Genomic DNA, 23,985 nt, shown 5'->3' with positions numbered 1-23,985 from the left:
GGGGAGCGGGCGGAAGTGCGTGGGCGGAGTGTGGCTGCCCCCCGTGCTCCGATCCCGCCCCCCGTGCTCCGATGCCCCCCCCGTGCCCTAATCTCCCCCCCTTATACTTACCCGGCGTCCCGGTGTCCGTCCGGCCGTCTTCTCCCTGGGCGCCGCCATCTTGCAAAACGGCGGGCGCATGCGCAGTGCGCCCGCCGAATCTGCCGGCCGGCAGATTCGCTCCAAAGTGCATTTTGATCACTGAGATATAACCTATCTCAGTGATCAAAATAAAAAAATAGTAAATGACACCCCCCCCACTTTGTCACCCCCATTGGTAGGGACAATAAAAAAATTAAGAATTTTTTTTTTTTTTTTTTTCACTAAGGTTAGAATAGGGTTAGGGGTAGGGTTAGGGGTAGGGGTAGGGTTAGGGTTAGGGGTAGGGTTAGGGTATTTTCAGCCATTTTAGCCCTAAAAAGCTTCCTAGGAAACACACAGTAAAAAAAGGATAAAAAAACGCATCAAAAAACGCATCAAAAAAGGACAAAAAAAGGACCTGCGTTTTCTGCCAAGAGCTGCAGTTTTTAAAAAAAAACTGTCCTGAAAAAAAAAGGATGGAAATCCTGAACGTGTGAACATACCCTAAGCCCTCAACCGACCCCAGATCATGAAAAATGGAGACGTATCGGAAAATGGCGCATTTTTTTTGTTGTTTTTTTTACAAAGTTTGGAATTTTTTTTCACTGCTTAGATAAAAAATAACCTAGTCATGTTAGGTGTCTATGAACTTGTAATGACCTGGAGAATCATATTGGCAGGTCAGTTTTAGCATTTTGTGAACCTAGCAAATAAGCCAAACAAAAAACAAGTGTGGGACTGCACTTTTTTTGCAATTTCACTGCACTTGGAATCGTTTTCCCGTTTTCTAGTACACGACATGTTAAAACCAATGATGTTATTCAAAAGTACAACTTGTTTCGCAAAAAATAAGCCCTCACATGGCCATATTGACGGAAAAATAAAAAAAGTTATGGCTCTGGGAAGGAGGGGAGCCAAAAACGAACATGGAAAAACGGAAAATCCGAAGGTCATGAAGGGGTTAAAGTCAGATCTCTGATCTGACACTTTGCATAGTACTGTTTCAGATCAGTGGTCTGACAGGCAGTGTAGGAGTCTTGCCGGCCCTGCTCTCAGCAGGTGCTGACAAGCTACCTCACTGAAGGACCCTGAGGCCATTTTGGAGCCAGGGGTCTCCATGGAGACTACCGGAACAACGTATTCACCTCTCATTGTTTCGGTGAAAGAACGCAGGGAGCCCCCTCCCTGTGCGATTGTTCTCTATGCTGCGGCCACTACAGACAGCGGCATCGGAGGGTTAAATGCCCGTGAGCGGCGCTAGCACCGATTGTGGACATTGCTACAGGGTATCAGTGTCACATACAGCTGACATCCTCATGTGATCGCAGCGGTGCTCACTGTGAGATCGTGCGATTGTGCCACCGTACTTGTACTGCAGTTTGCGGAAACGCAGTTCCTGCAGAGAGATAATAGATCAGTATACAGCATTATTCGTATACAGCATGTAGGCTATATACATGGAGGGGGACTGATACCTTGCACACAGCAGCATCTGTAACTATACAGCACTGATAACATGGCATCTTAGATCAGTATACAGCATCCGTATGCAGCATGTAGACTATATACATGGAGGGGGATTAATAACCTGTATGCAAGAAGCTAGACATGAGTAACACTATATTCTCCATAGTGGCCCATCATCTATGTGACATGCCCCTTGCCCCAGACTGTTCCTTTCCTACTAGTATGCCAATAGAGAGACGATTGAAGGAGCAATTCCCAGTATAACAATATTTATTAATTATAAAATTATTACAGTGCACAATTTATTATATGCACATATAGTGGAGAGAGTACAATTCAGATGGTTTGATCCATCTATACACAAGTTTTGGCAGAAAAAGAAAATATACACGACCACAACAATAAAGGTCAAACGACCATATTCAAATTTTATAGACTGCTCACAGACGTATGCCCATCAGAACATTATATGGGTAGCAAGTCCTAGCATCTGAGGGATACAAGTGCAGTGTGCACATCCTAAAACGGTCACCTCAATACATAGAGGTCCTGACGAAGCCACGGATGTGGTGAAACGCGCGTCGAGGTGCAGCTTTTTACTGGACCACACTAAGACCACCATGACTGCAGGTACAATATGACTGCTATCTTAGCCAGATTGTCCTATGGGATATATATGTAATTATAGGCTATAGGGTTGAGTGCAATAATGTGGTTACTATGTATTGGACATGTACTATGTAGTGAGTGACCGTTTTAGGATGTGCACACTGCACTTGTATCCCTTAGATGCTAGGACTTGCTACCCATATAATGTTCTGATGGGCCTACGTCTATGAGCAGTCTATAAAATTTGAATATGGTAATTTGACCTTTATTGTTTATGAAACAGTGTGATCAGCAGTGCTATTTAGCACCATTTGGGTGCAGTTGGGGCGTGAACATGGGTGTGACTAGTTGTGAAATGGGTGTGGTCAGGGCGTGGCCTAAAATTTTGTCCCGCTTTGCCTTCTTCAAAAGTTGAGAGGTATGCTGGTACATGATGTAAGATTTTGGAGGAGCACAATGTCTGAGGTAAAACTTCCCTCTGTGTGTGATGTAGATGACAGTACACTAGTACATGAGGTAGATAATGGAGGAGCACAATGTCTGAGGTAAAACGTCCCTCTGTATGTGATGTAGATGACACTACACTAGTACATGAAGTAGATAATGGAGGAGCACAATGTCTGAGGTAAAACTTCCCTCTGTATGTGATGTAGATGACAGTACACTAGTACATGAGGTAGATAATGGAGGAGCACAATGTGTGAGGTAAAACTTCCCTCTGTATGTGATGTAGATGACAGTACACTAGTACATGAGGTAGATAATGGAGGAGCACAATGTCTGAGGTAAAACTTCCCTCTGTATGTGATGTAGATGACATTACACTAGTACATGAGGTAGATAATGGAGGAGCACAATGTCTGAGGTAAAACTTCCCTCTGTATGTGATGTAGATGACAGTACACTAGTACATGAGGTAGATAATGGAGGAGCACAATGTCTGAGGTAAAACTTCCCTCTGTGTGTGATGTAGATGACACTACACTAGTATATGAGGTAGATAATGGAGGAGCACAGTGTCTGAGGTAAAACTTCCCTCTGTGTGTGATGTAGACGATCGGGATTGATTAACCCCTTAAGTAGCCAAGCATAAAAAACTGGGTAAATCTGGTATCGCTGTAATCATACTGTCTCAAACAAATCTGTTTTATCACTTTTACCGCACTGTGAAACACGAAAAAAAAAAAAACATAAAAACAATAGCTGAATTGCTGATTTTATTCATTCTACATCTAGAAAATCTGAATTAAAAGCGATCAAAATATGTTTTGTGCCCCAAAATGATACAAAAAAATATCCAACTTGCTGCGCAAATCAGCTCTGTTTGCAAAAAATACAGCTCTCAGAATATGGACACAAAAGAGAACTCTCTTTTATTAAAAAAACAAAAATATTTTTAGTATGTGATAGTAGCAAAACATAAACTATGGTATATACAGTATGCAACACCCGCTAGGGCCGTGGGGTACTCAGAACCGGGTCGAACGGTTCTTAAAGGGGAGGTCACGGCAGCAGTGACCTGGTCCGCGGCCCTGTGCGCGCCATTAAAAGGGATGATGGAATGTTTGTGGGGGATTGTTCGTGACGCCACCTGTGGTGTTCGGCTATAAATGGCTGACACTGCTTAAGGGGACCACTGGGGCCGATGGTGATGCAGCTGAGATGGTTCTACTCCCCAAAGGGGGGGTCCCCAAGGCTACCGGAACAGTCTATGAGGGGTTGTGGATGTTGGGGTGCAGGAATGATGAGAGGACACAGGGACTGTAGGTTTTTTTTTACCTATAATTGCAGATGCAGTCCGAGGCAGTGGTGACAGGTGATCTTAGAGGTCCGGGCAGCTGGGAAGCGTTTCAGGATCCACCTAGCCTGGTGGAATGTTTAGGCCTTCCGACTGCGCTGTTCACGAGGTTCTTGATGCTTTATTCTAGTCCCTCTCTAAGTCTGTCCCATAAATGGATTATGGTACTACCCTCATGGCAGGCAGCTCGAGCCTTTTTCAGGAAACCTGCAATCTCCTGTTCTCCAGATTCAGTTGCTGGGCATGCAGTTCCCACACAACCACGGACCCCGATGTCCGGTCTTTGGCGCTCAGTTCTGGAGTGAGCTCAGTCACAGCTCCAGTGCCCCAGATTCTCCTTAATTGCTTCCTCTTCCTTCACTGTCTCTGACTGACTGACTAACCCCGCCTAGTTGTCTTATCACTTATACCACATGGTGAACCATAGTAAATCATCAAAGAACAATGGCTCCTGACATACATTTCACTTGGAAAGCTTCATCCAGGGGTGGTTGAGTGCTGGTATCAAACATATTTATGCATAGATTAACCAATCCAAAGAAAGATTAAAGAACACCTGCAAATGTAGACTATCATTGTCAGTTTTGGAGAAATAATTTGCCTTCATTCAAGGACCGGCCATACATAGCAGTATAGAAGGTTCATCAGAGTACTAAATATGTCATGCATTCCAATTAAATCACGTGATCAAACGACGTATGCCACAGTTTTGTGTGTCAAAATGGAGGAACAGCCTGAGCTAAAAGCTAGATAGGGAAGTTCACTGAGAGGTTATTAAAGGGGTTGTCCATTACTAGGACAACTCCTTCTTGAACTAATTGTTTGGCCCTGATAAAATAATAAAGCTTAGGCCGGGGTCACACTTACAATTGTGATGCGAGTCTCTCGCATCAATACTCGGTGCCGCCGACACTCGGGACCAGAGTATGCGGCTGCATAGAAATACATGAAGCTGCACATTCCGGTCCCGAGTGCCAACGGTATTGATGCGAGAGACTCGCGCCAGTTTCTCGAATCACACTCGCAAGTGTGACCCCGGCCTTATACTCACCTCCCGTGCCGATGCCATTCCACGGTGTCAGCACTTGCAGTCTTGGGGCTCTCATACGGTGTTTTGACACATAATGCCCCAATCAACACTGGTGTCACTCTGCCCGCCTTCATACAAACTAAACATCAAGAGGAAGTTAGAGGGCAGCTGCAGCTCGGACTTTCTCATCATGTTCAGTTTGTCTAAAGGTGGGGACAGTGATGCCTTAGATTTTGCACTGGGCGTAACATGTCATTCCACTTCATCACAGCCCTGTGATCGCTAGTGCCGACACCCTGGGAACAGCGCTGTCATGGAAGGTGAGTATAGGCTTTTGGAGCGCCTGCCAGGTCCATGGGGATACACGGCACCGGGCCGGTTCTCAAAGGGAAGTGTCATGGCAGCAGTGACCCGGTCCGTGGCCCTGGGCATCCAATAAAAATGATGAAATGAAGGGGAATAAGGTTTATGGGGAGGTTGTTCGTGGCGCCACCCGTGTTGTTTGGCATTGAGTGGCCGACGCTGCTTAAGGGGACCACTGGGGCTGATGATGATGCAGCAGAGTTGTTACTGCTCTCCACGGGTAGAGCTGGGCCTCAGGGCAACCATGGTGTTAAAGTCAATGATGGTGAATATGGTGATGCAGGGCAGGTGGCGCAGCAATAATTCAGAGGACACAGCAGAGTGCAGTTTCCACAGTTTACTCACAGTTTGTGCAGGCCAGGGCAATAGTTACAGATGACAATGGAGGTCCGGGGACCCTGGAAGCAACTTAGGATCTGCTAGCTAGATGGGTTTTGAGGCCTCCTTACTGCGCTGTCCTCTAAGGTCCTTGCTGCCTAAAGCTATGCTCAGTCCTGTGTTCTTTATTTATCTGTAGTACTTTCCTGTATGGCAGGCAGCTTGAGCCTATTACAGGGGTCACTCCTTCGTGGTGGCTCCGAGCTCTCATTTGCTGCTGTGCCTTCAGGTGTTGTGATTGGCCAGGAGACCTGCAGTCCCCTGCCCTCCGGATTTAGCTGCCGGGACTTCAGTACACGCACAACCACGGACTCCGGCGTCCAGTCTCTAGCACTTAGCCCTGAGGTGAGCTTATCTCTACAGCTCCACTCCTCATGTTCTTCCTTGACTTCCTTTCTGTCTTCCTCAGACTAACTCCGCCCCGGCCAGAACTTGTATCAGGAAGCTCCCCTGAAATCAGGTGTTAGAGCTCCCCATTCTGGTCTGGAGTAGGAAGGATGTTGGATGTAATTGTTATCTAGTCATGGAAACCGTCCTTGCTTCCAGGCATGTCATCACCCCCTGTAAGGTAGGAAATTCCACCGTGGCGACTGGACTCCTGGGGTGCCACAATTTATTATTTTATCAGGGCCAAACATTTAGTTGAAGAAGGGGTTTGTCCTAGTAGTTGGACAACGCCTTTAAGTGCTGAAATTGGATAACTGCCTGAGGAGGTGGTGATAGCGAACTCAATTGAGGGGTTCAAGAGAGGCCTGGATGTCTTCCTGGAGCAGAACAATATTGTATCATACAATTATTAGGTTCTGTAGAAGGACGTAGATCTGGGGATTTATTATGATGGAATATAGGCTGAACTGGATGGACAAATGTCTTTTTTCGGCCTTACTATGTTACTATGTTAACTGTCTAAGCAGGTTACTTGGATGCAACAGGCCAGACAATGAGGAGACATATACACACAAGTAAGCAATGTTTTATGGGTAACAGTATTGAGTCACCCACATGGGCCATGGGGTACTCGGTACCGGGTCCGGTCTTAAAGAGGAAAGGTCTTTTAAAGGGAATTGTGGATAAAATCTATTGTTCGTGACGCCACCTGTGGTTAGGGGTCCTCTGGGGTGATGTTGTTGCAGCAAGATGGTAACGCTTCCCACAGGTGAAGTGGGGTCCCCAGAGCTCCCAAGGTGTGTGGCAAGGATGGTGTATGCCGATGAATAAGTGGGGGACACAGCGTTGTAAAGTCTTTACCTGGTTTACTGGTGGTAGTAGGCCACAGTCCAGGGTTCTGGCCACAGGTACAAAAGGAGTCCAGGCAGCCCGAAAACAAGTGGAAATCCCCTTGGCAGGTCAGGTTCGGAGCCTTCCACTATGTGCTGGGTTTCTCGTACCTTGCTACCTGTGATTTGCTGGCACAGTACTCCTTTCTCTCTCCTGTCCTGGGACAGAACCTGCACGGCAGGCAGCTTGAGCTGTACTCTTGGGGGTCTCTGACACGGTGACTCCAGGCTCTATCTGCTGCTGTGCCTCAGGTATGGTATGGGCAGTATACTTATAGTCCTATGCCCTCCGGCTCTGCTGTGGACCTTACAGCTATCCACAACCTCGGGCTCCCGATGCCCGGTTTCTGCGCTCCGGCTCTTAGAGGCCTAATCTTTGCCTCCTTGAGCCCTCAATATCTCCTCTGCTCCTTTCCTGTCTGCTCCAGACTGAACTGGTCTCCTGGGACCAACTGTCTAGCTCCTCCTCCAGACCGGGATGGATATCAGGGAAGTTCCCCTAAAACAGGGTTTTGAGCTCCCCCTCCTGGCCTGGAGTCAGAATGTGTTGTGTGTAAGACAACCTGCCAAAGGGATCCCTTTTGTCTCCAGGCATAACACTACCCTCCCCGAGAGGAATTCAGCACTACTGTGGTAACCGAACTCCTGGGATGCCACAGTATCAAGGTCAATACAGTATGTTATGACACTATTACTATTACTATTAGTATATTACGCACAGCGATGTGACTAAATATAATATCTTTGAAACGTTCTAGTATATACGCTGTTCTTATTATCTACCAGTTAAACCACTAATAGGGTATGTGGCGTTTTTGCTACATTTTTTTTTATGCAAATTTTCAGCTTCGTTTTACAGTACCAGCAAATTACATGAGATTTCTGAAATCTCATGCACACAGCTTGTTTGTTTTGTCCTTAGTATTTTGCGCTTTGCTTGGTTTTTGCAAAGTGCAGCATGTCACATCTTTCGGCTTTTTTCCACCCATTGAAAGCAATTGGTGGTGAAAAAATGCTTAAAAACGCAGGTATCAGGTTTTGATGCGTTTTTTATGACCAAACCTTATGAAGTAGAATATTTGGGGTTTTTTTTTTTCACTAAGCCTTATCTGCATGTGCAAGAGACACAGGTAGCATGACAAAAATACAGCAAAAATGCCACGTGTGAACATACCCTTAATGCGTTTATGTCTCAGCTTAACACTATGTGCACACGTTGCGGATTTTGATGCTGATACGCAGCGTTTTTGGACACGCGGAATTCCTTCAAATCCGCAGTGTAGTGCACAAGCAATGTTAGTTTATGTGAAAATTACATTTGGTGTGCACATGCTCTTTTTGCGGATCTGCAGTGTTTCTGCACCCATTGACTTCCATTGTGCCAGGGCAATCCACAGCAAAACCGCAGGTTTAAAATAGATCTGCAGTTTTGCTGTGGATGTGCCTGCGAGAAAAGCTGCAGCTCGGAAGGGGGAAGTGTGTGTGGGCAGAGACTGTATGTGTGCAGAGAAGATGTGCGGGGCTGTGTGTAGGTGTTTGTGTGTCTGTGTGTATCTGTGTGTGTGCGTGGGTGTGCGGGGCTGTATGTGTGTGTGTGCTGGGCTGTGTGTGTGTGTGTGGGTGTGGAGGGGCTGTATGTGTGCGCATGTGCGGGCTGTGTGTGTGTGTGGGGCTGTATGTGTGTGCGGGGCTGTGTGTGCGCGTGAGTGTGTGGGGCTGTATGCATGTGTGCGGGGCTGTGTGTATATGCGTGGCTGTGTGTGTGTGTCATTCATCGTCCGATGGGACTACTAGTCCCATCCTTCTATGCCTTCTACAGTGACAGGTAGCCGGATGATGGGACAGTAGTAGTCCCATCATCCGGCTACTATGTTCAAGTGTAAAAAAAGCACAACAAAAAAACACATACACACATTATAGACATGTACACATTATATGTGTACACAGTACATACTCTCCATACAGCTAATCCCCGAAACCCTCGATCACCTGTAAAAAAATTAAAAATAATAAACCAACAAATCTAACACAAGAAGAGGTGCGAAACCGGCTAAATAAGATTAAAATAGATAAATCTCCGGGTCCGGATGGCATACACCCACGAGTACTAAGAGAACTAAGTAATGTAATAGATAAACCATTATTTCTTATTTTTAGGAAATAAGTTCCGCATGTCTGGCGCATAGCAAATGTGGTGCCAATATTCAAAAAGGGCTCTAAAAGTGAACCTGGAAATTATAGGCCAGTAAGTCTAACCTCTATTGTTGGTAAAATATTTGAAGGGTTTCTGAGGGATGTTATTCTGGATTATCTCAATGAGAATAACTGTTTAACTCCATATCAGCATGGGTTTATGAGAAATCGCTCCTGTCAAACCAATCTAATCAGTTTTTATGAAGAGGTAAGCTATAGGCTGGACCACGGTGAGTCATTGGACGTGGTATATCTCGATTTTTCCAAAGCGTTTGATACCGTGCCGCACAAGAGGTTGGTACACAAAATGAGAATGCTTGGTCTGGGGGAAAATGTGTGTAAATGGGTTAGTAACTGGCTTAGTGATAGAAAGCAGAGGGTGGTTATAAATGGTATAGTCTCTAACTGGGTCGCTGTGACCAGTGGGGTACCGCAGGGGTCAGTATTGGGACCTGTTCTCTTCAACATATTCATTAATGATCTGGTAGAAGGTTTACACAGTAAAATATCGATATTTGCAGATGATACAAAACTATGTAAAGCAGTTAATACAAGAGAAGATAGTATTCTGCTACAGATGGATCTGGATAAGTTGGAAACTTGGGCTGAAAGGTGGCAGATGAGGTTTAACAATGATAAATGTAAGGTTATACACATGGGAAGAAGAAATCAATATCACCATTACACACCGAATGGGAAACCACTGGGTAAATCTGACAGGGAGAAGGACTTGGGGATCCTAGTTAATGATAAACTTACCTGGAGCAGCCAGTGCCAGGCAGCAGCTGCCAAGGCAAACAGGATCATGGGGTGCATTAAAAGAGGTCTGGATACACATGATGAGAGCATTATACTGCCTCTGTACAAATCCCTAGTTAGACCGCACATGGAGTACTGTGTCCAGTTTTGGGCACCGGTGCTCAGGAAGGATATAATGGAACTAGAGAGAGTACAAAGGAGGGCAACAAAATTAATAAAGGGGATGGGAGAACTACAATACCCAGATAGATTAGCGAAATTAGGATTATTTAGTCTAGAAAAAAGACGACTGAGGGGCGATCTAATAACCATGTATAAGTATATAAGGGGACAATACAAATATCTCGCTGAGGATCTGTTTATACCAAGGAAGGTGACGGGCACAAGGGGGCATTCTTTGCGTCTGGAGGAGAGAAGGTTTTTCCACCAACATAGAAGAGGATTCTTTACTGTTAGGGCAGTGAGAATCTGGAATTGCTTGCCTGAGGAGGTGGTGATGGCGAACTCAGTCGAAGGGTTCAAGAGAGGCCTGGATGTCTTCCTGGAGCAGAACAATATTGTATCATACAATTATTAGGTTCTGTAGAAGGACGTAGATCTGGGGATTTATTATGATGGAATATAGGCTGAACTGGATGGACAAATGTCTTTTTTCGGCCTTACTAACTATGTTACTATGTTACTATGTAACAGTATACTCACTGATTAGATGTAATTATGTATTAACGAGTGTCCCACGACGATCCCCCGTGGAGAGCTGTCACATCGGCAGATGCAACTGCTCTCCAGGAGCTCCAGGATACAATGACGGAAGGTATCCGTCCGCACTGTATCCCTCCGCCGCTGTGAAAACAGTATAGTTCATACTGTCACTTGCGGCACCGCTGCGTGGGAAAATTCTCACGCAGCAGTGGTGTAAAGTGAGAGGCCATTGAACCCTCAGTGATAACACTGCAGGAGCCATTGTTTCTTGTCAGTGTGTCACTGGAGGCCTATAGAGCTGTCACGTCTCCTGATGTTAGCGTTCTATAGGGGAGATCATCGTGGAACCACCATAATGTGGTGGTGCACCAGCTTGGGTGTCAGGTCCAAGCATTCCTACATGAACAGTTTCCTGGAAAGTTGATTGGTCATCGTGGGCCAGTTGAATGGCCACCAAGGTTTCTGGATCTGACCCCGTTAGACTTTTATCTTTGTGGTCATCTGAAGGCAATTGTCTATGCTGTGAAGATACGAGATGTGCAGCATCGGAAAAACTGGATACTGGAAGCCTGTGCTAGCTTTTCTTCTGCGGTGTTGCTATAGTGTGTCAAGAGTAAGGGTGTGTGCACACGTCCGGATTTTTTCCTGACAAAATCCTGAGAATTCTGCCAGAAATCTGCGTGCTTTTTTTGCGCGGATTTCTCGCGGAATTTGCGTGTTTTTTTGTGCGGATTTTTTGCGGAATTTTTGCGGATTTTTCCGAAATGTCCATTTTGATAGGAAATCCGCAGAAAATCCGCAAAAAGATAGAGCATGTCCGGATTTTTTGCGGTATGCGTTTTTTTTGTGGAAAAAAACGCTACCATATGCACAAAAAATGCGGAATGCCTTCTAAATGATAGGATGCATAATGTTAGCGTTTTTTAGCGGATTTATAGCGTTTTATGGCGAAATTCCGCAAAAAAAACACTAAAAATCCGGACGTGTGCACATACCCTGAGAGAAGAGGGTTGCATTGACAATCCAACACAATGGGCAGCACTTTGAACACATTTTATAATTGGTCATAAACTTGTAAATAACTCACGAAAGAATAAAGTTACGTTAAAACTAAGCACACCATTGTTTTTCCTTGTGAAATTCTCAATAAGTTTGATGTGTCACATGACCCTCTTCCCATTGAAGAAAATAAAGTTGGATCCAAAATGGCCGACTTCAAAATGGCCACCATGGTCACCACACATCTTGAAAAGTTTTCCTCCTTGCATATACTAATGTGCCACAAACAGGAACTTGATATCACCAACCATTCCCATTTTATTTAGTTGTATCCATATAAATAGCCCACCTGCACTGCTCATGGATCTTCTACTGGTGCTGTTCAGGCTTTCTCTGGCATCTGACCACTCTCGGACCCTTCTGTGGTGATGGTGACTGTAAGTTCACTCTGCAGCCATATGACCTGCCTGGTCCAGGTTCTGGTGTCAACTGATCCCTTCTCTGCCCACCCAGGCCTTACATAATTAATAACTGCGACACAGGTGTCACCAGACCCGCCGGCATCTTCAATCTCCTTCTTGTGGGAACAGGTTCCCTCTATTAGGTTCCTATTACTATACAGTTGTGCTCAAAAGTTTACATACCCAGGCAGATTTTTTGCTTTCTTGGCCTTTTTTCATAGAATGTGAATGATAACACCAAAACTTTTTCTCCACTCATGGTTAATGGTTGGATGAAGCCATTTATTATCAAACTACTGTTTTTTTTCTTTTACATCATAATGACAACCCAAAACATCCAAATGACCCTGATCAAAAGTTCACATAGCCCATTTCTTAATACCATGTATTGACCCCTCTAACATCAATGACAGCTTGAAGTCTTTTGTTGGTAGTATTCTGCCACCGATATACGTGGATGAGATGTGTCTGAGGGATGTGATCACAAATCGCTATATAAACAATGACAGGTAGCGTTACTCGCCAACCTGTGCCACCAGTCTCTATCAGACGCGCGTGGTGATCCGGAAGGATGCTGCAGTGATACATTCAACAGGTTTATTTACAGTACCTTGGTGAGAGTGAGGACTGTAGGTTAGAGCTGTTACAGAATCACCAGATAGAGAGAATAGAAGCTTCAGGTTAGAGGTAACAAGAGAATCCTTCTCCAGCTCTGCAGCACATGTGTATTCCAAGATGGCACGGAGTACAAAACAGGAAGAGAAGGAAAAAGATAGGAGGAGCTAAAGACAGGAAGGTGTTGTGGGAAAAATGCCATAACAAATATTACAGTGTGATATAGCAACGGGCAGTAGATGGCAGCAAAGTATAACAAATACAACAAATTATAGAACCAGGCATTTTAGCACTACATAAATGTCCATGTATGACTGAAAGTCTATCAGAATAAACTGAGCAGCACAGGTAGTTATGGATGAGGCTCTTTATTTTCTCAGATGGTAAAACTGCCCACTCTACTTGGCAAAAAAGCCTCCAGTTCCTGTAAATTCCTTTGCTGTCTAGCATGAACTGTGCGATTGAGATCTTCCCAGAGTGGCTCAATGATATTGAGGTCAGTAGAACCTTCACTTTGCTCTGCTGTAGCCAATAACAGGTCAACTTGGTCTTGTGTTTTGGATTGATGTCATGTTGGAAAGTCCAAGTACGTCCCATGCGCAGCTTCCGGGCTGATGATTGCAAATTTGCCTCCAGTATTTGCTGATAACATGCTGCATTCATCTTTCCTTCAACTTTGACCAAGTTTCCTGTGCCTTTGTAGCTCACACATCCCAAAAACATCAGCGAACCAGCTCCGTGCTTTACAGTAGGAATGGTTTTTCTTTTATCATACGCCTTATTGACCTCTCTCCAAATGTAAAGGTTATGGTTGTGGCCAAAGAGATCAATTTTAGTCTCATCAGTCCAAATTACCTTGTTCCAGAAGTTTTGAGGCTTGTCTCTGTGCTGTTTTGCATATTGTAGGTGAGATACTTTGTGGCATTTGCGCAGTAATGGCTTTCTTCTGTCCCATTTTCTCCAAGTGCCTCCTTATTGTGCATCTTGAAACAGCCGCACCGCTAGTTCGCAGAGTCCTGTATTTCATCTGATGTTATTTGGGGGGTTTTCTTTGCATCCCGAACAATTTTTCTGGCAGTTGTGGACGACATTTTTTATTGGTCTACCTGACTGTGGTTTTATTTTTACAGAGCCCCTGATTTTCCATTTGTTAATCACAGATTGAACGCTGCTGTCTGGCATTATCAATTCCTTGGATATCTTTTTGTATCCCTTTCCGGTTTTATACAGCCCACCTACCTTTTCTCATAGATCCGTTCACAATTCTTTTGCTTTCCCCATGACTCACAATCCAGACAAGTCAGTAGCTGGATGAAAGATGCAAGAGTCTGTCTGGATCACAGAAACTCACTCAGCTTTTATGCACACACACTGATTACAAGAAAACAGGTCACAGGTGAGGATGTTATCAGGCCAAAATCACCAAGATATGTAAATTTTTGATCAGGGTCATAAGGATGTTTTGGGTTGTCCTTATGATTTAAAAAGAGAAAATACAGTAGTTTGACAATAAATGGCTTTACCCAACCACTAACCATGAGTGGAGAAAAAGCTTTGGTGTTATCATTCATATTCTCTGAAAAAATGCCAAGAAAACAAATATTCTGCCGGGGTGTGTAAACTTTTCAGCACAACTGTAATTCTTTCTTTACTTTCAGCTTTGACCAACAGATGGCGGTGTTCACCCACAGATACTCGGCTTCCTTTACTTCTTAATTCCCTTACAATTGAAGCAAGTAAAAAGTAAAAAAAAAAAATGTTTTAAAAAATATAAAAAAAAAATAAAAATATAAAAATTCAAATCACCCCCCTTTCAAAATAAAACAATAATAAAAATCAAACATACACATATTTGGTATCGCCACATTCAGAATCTCCCAATTTATCAATGTATAAAAGGAATTATTCCAATTGGTAAATGGCATAACGAGAAAAAAATCAAAACGCCAGAATTTTTTTTTCTTTTTGGTCGCTGCAAGATTGCAATAAAATGCAATAACGTACGATCAAAAGAACGTATCTCCACCAAAATAGTGTCAATAAAACTGTCAGCTCGGCACGCAAAAAATAAGCCCTCACCCAACCCCAGATCCTGAAAAATGGAGGCATCATGGGTCTCGGAAAATGGCAACTTTTTTTTTTTTTTTACAAACTTTGACATTTATTTAACCACGTAGATAAAAAAGAACCTAGACATTTTTGGTGTCTATGAACTCGTAATTACCTGGAGAAACATAATGGCAGGTCGTTTTTAGCATTTAGCAAAGAAAAAAAAAAACACAAGTGTGGGCTTGCACTTTTTTTTTTGCAATTTCACCGCACTTGGAATTTTTTTCCTGTTTTCTATTACACAACATGGTAAAAGCAATGGTTTTGTTCAAAAGTACAACTCGACCCCATAAAACAAGCCCTCACTTGGCCGTTTTGACCAAAAAAAATAAAAAAAAAGTTATGGCTCTGGGAAGAAGGGGAGCAAAAAATGAAAATGCAAAACCAAAAATACCATTGGTCATTAAGGGGTTATAGGGAACCTGTCACCACTTTTCTGTCCTGCCAGCTAAAAATATAATTTTATTCAGTGTCAGCTATGCATTTCTTAAAGGGAGGGTGCCGTGATTTTAGTTTTTGTATTAATAATTATTGATTATATAATCAATTATTTTTAATACAAAAGTAAATGTACTACTTTAATACTTTTTTATTTATTCATTTTTACTTTTGCCACTGGAGGCCGCCATTTTCATTAGTGTGGGTGTAAGTGTCTGGGCACGACACTTGCACACCTCACTTACGGCAGCCATGGGCATAGGAGCCAACAGTCGGGCTCCGACCGCTACCTGCCCCTATATACCACTGCTACCTGCCCCTATATACCACTGCTACCTGCTCCTATATACCACTGCTACCTGCCCCTATATACCACTGCTACCTGCTCCTATATACCACTGCTACCTGCTCCTATATACCACTGCTACCTGCCCCTATATACCACTGCTACCTGCCCCTATATACCACTGCTACCTGCCCCTATATACCACTGCTACCTGCCCCTATATACCACTGCTACCTGCCCCTATATACCACTGCTACCTGCCCCTATATACCACTGCTACCTGCCCCTATATACCACTGCTACCTGCTCCTATATACCACTGCTACCTGCTCCTATATACCACTGCTACCTGCCCCTATATACCACTGCTACCTGCCCCTATATACCACTGCTACCTGCTCCTATATACCACTGCTAGCTGCCCCTATATACCACTGCTACCTGCTCCTATATACCACTGCCAACTGCCCCTATATACCACTGCTACCTGCCCCTATATACCACTGCTACCTGCCCCTATATACCACTTCTACCTGCCCCTATATACCACTGCTACCTGCCCCTATATACCACTTCTACCTGCTCCTATATACCACTGCTACCTGCTCCTATATACCACTGCTACCTGCTCCTATATACCACTGCTACCTGCCCCTATATACCACTTCTACCTGCTCCTGTATACCACTGCTACCTGCCCCTATATACCACTGCTACCTGCCCCTATATACCACTTCTACCTGCTCCTGTATACCACTGCTACCTGCCCCTGTATACCACTGCTACCTGCTCCTATATACCACTGCTACCAGCCCCTATATACCACTGCTACCTGCTCCTATATACCACTGCTACCTGCCCCTATATACCACTGCTACCTGTCCCTATATACCACTGCTACCTGCCCCTATATACCACTGCTACCTGTCCCTATATACCACTGCTACCTGCCCCTATATACCACTGCTACCAGCCCTTATATACCACTGCTACCTGCCCCTATATACCACTGCTACCTGCTCCTATATACCACTGCTACCTGCTCCTATATACCACTGCTACCTGCCCCTATATACCACTGCTACCTGCTCCTATATACCACTGCTACCTGCTCCTATATACCACTGCTACCTGCCCCTATATACCACTGCTACCTGCTTCTATATACCACTGCTACCTGCCCCTATATACCACTGCTACCTGCTCCTATATACCACTGCTACCTGCTCCTATATACCACTGCTACCAGCCCCTATATACCACTGCTACCTGCCCCTATATACCACTGCTACCTGCCCCTATATACCACTGCTACCTGCCCCTATATACCACTGCTACCTGCTTCTATATACCAGTGCTACCTGCCCCTATATACCACTGCTACCTGCCCCTATATACCACTGCTACCTGCCCCTATATACCACTGCTACCTGCTCCTATATACCACTGCTACCTGCTCCTATATACCACTGCTACCTGCTCCTATATACCACTGCTACCTGCTCCTATATACCACTGCTACCTGCCCCTATATACCACTGCTACCTGCCTGTATATACCACCTACCACTGCTACCAGCCCCTATATACCACCTACCACTGTTACCAGCCCCTATATACCACCTACCACTGCTACCAGCCCCTGTATACCACTGCTACCTGCCTCTATATACCATCTACCACTGCTGCCTGCCTCTATATACCATCTACCACTGCTGCCTGCCTCTATATACCATCTACCACTGCTGCCTGCCTCTACATACCATCTACCACTGCTACCTCTGTCCTGTGTAGCTAATCTAGTCCTGTGTAGCTAATCCTGTCCTGTGTACAGTATCACACAAGATAGGATTAGATACACGGCGCAGCACAGTATCACACAGGACAGGATTAGATACACGGCTCAGCAGTCAGTATCTAATCCTCTCCTATGCACTCCTCTCCCCCTGCGTGTCTTTCCCCATTGTGGTTTATTATTTTTGTTGTGGGAGATGAGGGAGTCGAGGATTATACGTTCGGTATGGTATAAAAAAGATTAATAAAGGACTTTATTCTGGCCGAGTCTTTATTTACAATACATGTGAGATCTATGTGGCGGCATTATGGGTGATCTATATGGCGGTATTATGTGAGAAGCATATGGTGGTATGTGAGAACACTGGCGGTATTATGTGTGATCTATATGGTGGTATGTGAGAACACTGGCGGTATTATGTGTGATCTATATGGCGGTATTATGTGAGAACACTATGGCAGTATTATCTTCAGAAAGCGGACCCATTCTATGGTGGTTCTGGCTGAGCACCTGCACGCGGGTCTGGGGTAATAGAGGGGGCAGCATGACCTCCAGTTAGGTGCAGTCAGGGGAAGGCTGGTGAGGCGGCTGAAGAGAGGGGTCTCATTTTTATTGTTACTATATGGCTACATTTCCTTCCCAGCGTCACCCCGTACTGCGCCTGTCACCTCGCTTTCACATATTGCCAGGACAGGATGGGGAAGACAGGATCTGAGGAGGGGAATGGGGTCTGCATGCAAAGTCTGGATCAGACCAGGCCATCAATCCGCAGAAATGTTTCCTGGATTTCTGTGGAGCAGACGGTCCATCCATGTGTATAAAAGACAGCGCTCTATGTACAATCCCTGGCTGCTCCGCGCACCAAACAGGGGGCCCCTATAGACCAGCACACTGCTCTCCTGAAATACTCTGTGCTGCTGTCACCCTGCTCCCTCCACCACATATCTGCCAGAATCCTTGCTGCCTGCCATCCTCGGTGACTGTCTACTTGTCAGTATAAGGCTGCCTTCACACTATCAGTATTTGGTTTGTATTTTACCTCAGTATTTGTAAGCCAAAACCAGGAGTGGGTGATAAATGCAGAAGTGGTGCATATGTTTCTATTATACTTTTCCTCTATTTGTTCCATTCCTGGTTTTTGCTTACAAATACTGAGGTAAAATACTGACCAAATACTGCTAGTGTGACGGCAGCCATACTCTGCAGTCACCAACAAAATGGCTGCTCACCGGGTTCCTGAATATCATCCTCTCTAATCCCTTAGCAAACACCCAGAAGGGGAGGAAAGGAGACATCACACACGTCAGCAGACTCCGCCCATAATTACTGCAGTGCAGTAATGTGAGCTAGTTGTACACTAGGTTTTTCTGAAATTTCAGCAGCTGCTCCCCCTAGTGTTTAAAAGTGGAAATTCCAAAACTTTTCAAATTATTTTTCATATTTTACTAAATTATAAACAAATGATAATATTTTTTAAGAAAATGTAATCATTAATTCTTTACATTTTTACAATTTCTGAAAAAATTTTTTTTTGATGGCACCTTCCCTTTAAATACTTATGTAACCCCCTGACTCCGACTCCATGTTTCACCCATAAAAACCTTTGATATTTCTCCCACGATGTATGTTAATAGGGTCGTCCGGTCCGATGAGCGTGGTTTCGGTTCGCTCACCCCACCCCTCTCCTCGGCTGCTGCATGCAGCCCTTGATGTGGATGATGCAGATCACTGTGAGATATCGCGCCCGCGCAGTCAAATGTTTCTCGCGCAGTTGGGCAAAGCATACTGCGCACGCGCAAGACACCAGACACCATACACGTGTGTGTGTGTGGGTATTACGTGTTATTTCTAATAGATTAGATTAAGTTTAAAGAAAAAAAACTACGGGTTTTTTTTATGGTGGAAATAAGCTTTTATGTTAGTATTAAACAATCTTGACTGTTGCTTTAAAATTCATTGCTAGAGTTAAGAAGGGAGCTGTCTTTATGGGTACCGTCACACTATAACATTTCGATCGCTACGATGGTACGATTCGTGACGTTCCAGCGATATCGTTACGATATCGCTGTGTCTGACACGCAGCAGCGATCAGGGATCCTGCTGAGAATCGTACGTCGTAGCAGATCGTATGGAACTTTCTTTCATCGCTGGATCTCCCGCTGTCATCGCTAGATCGGTGTGTGTGACACCGATCTAGCGATGCGATCCAGCGATGCGTTCGCTTGTAACCAGGGTAAACATCGGGTAACTAAGCGCAGGACCGCGCTTAGTTACCCGATGTTTACCCTGGTTACAAGCGTTAAACTAAAAAAAAAAAACAGCACATACTTACATTCTGGTGTCCGTCAGGTCCCTTGCCGTCTCTGCTTCTCGCACTGTGACTGCCGGCTGTAAAGTGAAAGCAGAGCACAGCGGCTGTGCTTTCACTTTCACTTTACGGCCGGCAGTCAGTGAGTGCAGGAAGCAGACTGCAAGGGACCTGACGGACACCAGAATGTAAGTATGTGCTGTTTGTTTTTTTTTAGTTTAACGCTTGTAACCAGGGTAAACATCGGGTAACTAAGCGCGGTCCTGCGCTTAGTTACCCGATGTTTACCCTGGTTACCCGGGGACCTCGGCATCGTTGGTCGCTGGAGAGCTGGCTGTGTGACAGCTCCCCAGCGACCACACTACGATTTACCTACGATCACGGCCAGGTCATATCGCTGGTCGTGATCGTAGGTAAATCGTATAGTGTGACGGTACCCTATGTCAACACATTGTACACACTACCTGGTCCTTGACAGCAGGCTAGATGAGGGGTGTCAAACTGCATTCCTCGAGGGCCGCAAACCATGTTTTCAAGATTTCCTTAGCTTTGCACAAGGTGCTGCAATCATTATGTGTGTAGGTGATTAAATTATCACCTGTGGAGTACAAGGAAATCCTGAAAACAAGACCTGGTTGCAGCCCTCGAGGAATGCAGTTTGACACCCCTGGGCTAGATGATTATGACAAGTGTCCATTAACAGGTTAATTGTGGCTGATGTTGTTGTTCAGCCCTTCCTGTAGATGTGTAGTGATTCCACCCTCTGGTTTGTAATTTACCCACCCTCTGGCTTCTGCGCATTAGAGCCCTGGCTTTGTTTCTCTCTTCCTGTCAGCCATGGCGTCTGCTGATCTGAGAGAAGAGCTGGACTGCTCCATCTGTCTGAGCACTTATACAGATCCTGTAATGCTGAGATGTGGACACAACTTCTGTCGGATGTGTATAGATCAAGCGCTGGATACACAGGATGGGTCTGGAGTTTATTTTTGTCCTGACTGTAGGGAACGGTTTCTGGATCGGCCGGCACTGATGAGGAACTTCACTCTAAGCAACATTGTGAGGAATTTCCTGCATTCTGAGCCACATCAAGAGGAGATCACAGGGATCTACTGCACTTACTGCATTCACTCTCCGGTACCTGCTGTTAAGTCCTGTCTGCTGTGTGAAGCTTCGCTCTGTGATAACCACCTGAGAGTTCACAGCAAGTCACCAGAACACGTCTTATCTGATCCCAGCACTTCTCTGGAGAAAAGGAAATGTTCTGTCCATAAGAAGATCCTGGAATATTACTGCACTGAGGACGCTGCTTGTATCTGTGTGTCCTGCAGTTTGGCCGGAGAACATCGAGGACATCAGGTGGAGATACTGAATGAGGCCTCTCAGAAGAAGAAAGAGAGACTGAGAAATGTTCTCCAGAAACTGATCACAAATAGAGAGGAAACTGAGGAAAGAGTCCAGAGTCTGGAGGAGCGCTGGAGAAAAGCTCAAGAAAAAGCAGCTGGAGAAGCCGAGAGAGTCACTGCCCTGTGTACAGACATCAGGAGACGGGTGGACGACCTGGAGAAGAAGGTCCTGAGTGAGATCTCCATGCAGGAAAAGAAAGCGTCACTGTCACTGTCTGCTCTGATTCATCAGCTGGAAATAAAGAAGGACGAGCTGTCCATGAAGATGAGACACATTGAGGAGCTGTGTAACATGACGGATCCACTGACTGTCTTACAGGATCCAGACACCGGTGACTTGTGTGATCCTGAGGAGGAGGGAGGTGATGAGGACATAGGAGGACATGATAAACAGCTCCATGATGGAGATGACCTGGATGTGGCTGAGATCTCAGACACATTACACACAGTATGTGACAAAATAATAGGTTTAAGGAGAAAGATCAATGTGGAGGATCCTGCAGACATATTACTGGATGTAACCACAGCTGCTAGTAATCTCCATGTATCTGACGACCTGAAAACTGCAACTAAGACACAAGAGAACCAAAATTATCCAGAAACAGCTGAAAGATTCCAGGATTACAATCAGGTGATGAGCAGCGAGATCTTTTCCTCGGGACGACATTTCTGGGATGTGGAGAGCAGTAGATCAGGAAGTTGGAGTGTCGGGATGTGTTATCCCAGTATAGACCGGAGTGGAGATCGGTCGTATATCGGAAATAATACCAAGTCCTGGAGTTTGAGGAGGAGGACATGGTTTAATAATCAGACTTCAGTGATACATAACAAGAAAGTGATCCAGTTACCTGGCAGTATTCTCAGTGATAGGTTCAGGATACATCTGGATTATGAGGCCGGGCAGTTGTCATTTTATGAGCTGTGTGACCCCATCAGACCTTTACACACCTTTACTACCACCTTCACCGAGCCCCTTCATGCTGCATTATGCATATGGGATGGCTCTATAACAATATTAGGAGGAAACAGTTAAGCTGGCCATATACATTAGATAGCTATCCCCAAATAGTCCATGTATTTTCAAAGTGCATAGTGGACAAAGCTGTTATCTCAAGTAAAAACAAATCGATCATTGTATTTGCTATATCTTTATCTTACCTGAATGATGACTGGAGGCTAATCAGTTGATATTTCCCACCTTTTCACTTTAGTTTAACGTGTTTGGAGACCTTAACAGGGAGAAACCATCATAATGTAAGAAACTTAGCCAGAGTGTGTTGACAGAAACCAGAATTTGGTGGGTGAATGAAAAGTCAGGGCTACAGGTGAAGATTCCCCTGACAGCTGTGCTTATGACTAGATCACACTGATGGATGCTCTCCTCTGCAGGATGTCATCTTCTGATAATTCTCCCTAAGGGCGCAGTCAGACAGCCATATAAATTGGACAGAGATCGTATAAATTGTACCGAGATCGGAACGCAATGCTGACTGGCGCCTCTTCCGTCCAAGTGTGATGGCTTCATAAAAACAAATGCAGCTGTCAAGCTCGGGTTGGGAGACCCGCCGGCCAGTCCGAGCATTGCGTTCCAATCTTGGTCCAATTTATATGGCCGTCTGACTGCGGCTTAACCTTTGTGTTCCATGTGGATAATCCACCTATGTGTCTTGAGTATTACTCCGTTTCTCCCGGTTATGATCCATCTACTAAAACTTTCTGCTTAGAAGTTGCCTAGTGTTATACGATGTAAATACAGAAAACATTTGACCTAGATTATAGTGCATCCAGCGCCTTCCACCTCCTATGTAGTATCTGGAATGGATGATTTGTTTGCACTGGTTACAAAGTGACAGGCCACATATGGACAATACACAGGCCAATGTTAATCAGAGTGTTCACGTGAACGTTTTTCCCAATGAACCAAAAAAATAAATTTGCAGCATGTGGTAGTCTCATTCATTTTTTTGGCCTAGACTCATACATTTTAAACACCTGAAGCTGACTGGGCGTACCGTATCCAAACATGACCTGAAACTTTACCTTTACTGTTATGTATTTTTCCATTTTATAGTGATGTGCTAGCTATTGAAGCTGTTCTACGCCCGGGTGGCGAGCTTTTTAGGCTTTTTAGGCACCAGCCATGGGGATAATGGCAATGGTTGGTTCATGCGTACTGCTATGTTGACATTATAGTACGTTACTTCAATAAAATGGCGCCAGAGTGATTGTGCTCCATGTTGGTTCGCGCTTGACTGCGCTATGTATGGTTTCCATTGGATTCTAGTAACTTCATAATTGTATTACTGATGGCCTAAAATGTTCCCTTCCCTCTTTTTTTCTTCCTATAACTTGATGTTTTATTGGACATTATACTTATATTCTATGATATACTGATGCTGATATTGTCCTAGCTATTCTATTCTTTTTGTTGTATTTTTGTGATTGAAAATTATTTAACCTTTCAATAAAAATTGAATAAAAAAAAAAAAATGGCGCCAGAGTAAGCACGTGTGCATACAGCACTATCTGCCACTTTGTTTTTGAAGACACTGTATATGCGAATTCATAGACACTGTGTCTTAAAAAAAATGGCGTTGAATAGCGCAGTATGGGCATGCACTGACTTCGGCGCCATTTTATTTAAGTATTGTACTACAAAATTAAAGGGAACCTGTCACCAGAAATAACACTGTTAACCTGCAGATATGCAATTAATTTGCAGGTTAATATCATTATTATGCTGCCCGGCGCCTACATGCAGCTAAATGCAATGGGAAGAAAAGTCACAGAGGCGAGGACGTTGCCGGTTCGGGACAAAGCAGCTGTCTGGCACTGGCTCTGCCTTGAGGCATGCTGTCAGTCGGGGATGCGGTTAC

At 44.6% G+C, this 23,985-nt stretch overlaps 1 protein-coding gene across 1 annotated transcript; it reads left to right on the top strand.

The window, feature by feature from the left end:
• Positions 1-20,528: 20,528 nt before the first annotated feature.
• On the top strand, positions 20,529-23,058 carry LOC138675180 (E3 ubiquitin/ISG15 ligase TRIM25-like). Its single transcript, XM_069763202.1, has one exon. It carries the CDS (start codon positions 20,544-20,546, stop codon positions 22,140-22,142), a length of 1,599 nt encoding a protein of 532 aa, XP_069619303.1. The 5' UTR covers positions 20,529-20,543; the 3' UTR covers positions 22,143-23,058.
• The last annotated feature ends 927 nt before the right edge of the window (positions 23,059-23,985 follow it).

Source organism: Ranitomeya imitator, chromosome 4, assembly GCF_032444005.1.
Source record: "Ranitomeya imitator isolate aRanImi1 chromosome 4, aRanImi1.pri, whole genome shotgun sequence".
In the NCBI taxonomy this organism is placed as follows: Eukaryota; Metazoa; Chordata; class Amphibia; order Anura; family Dendrobatidae; genus Ranitomeya; species Ranitomeya imitator.
The sequence above is the reverse complement of the archived record's forward strand: the minus strand, read 5'-3'. Positions and strand labels throughout refer to the sequence as shown.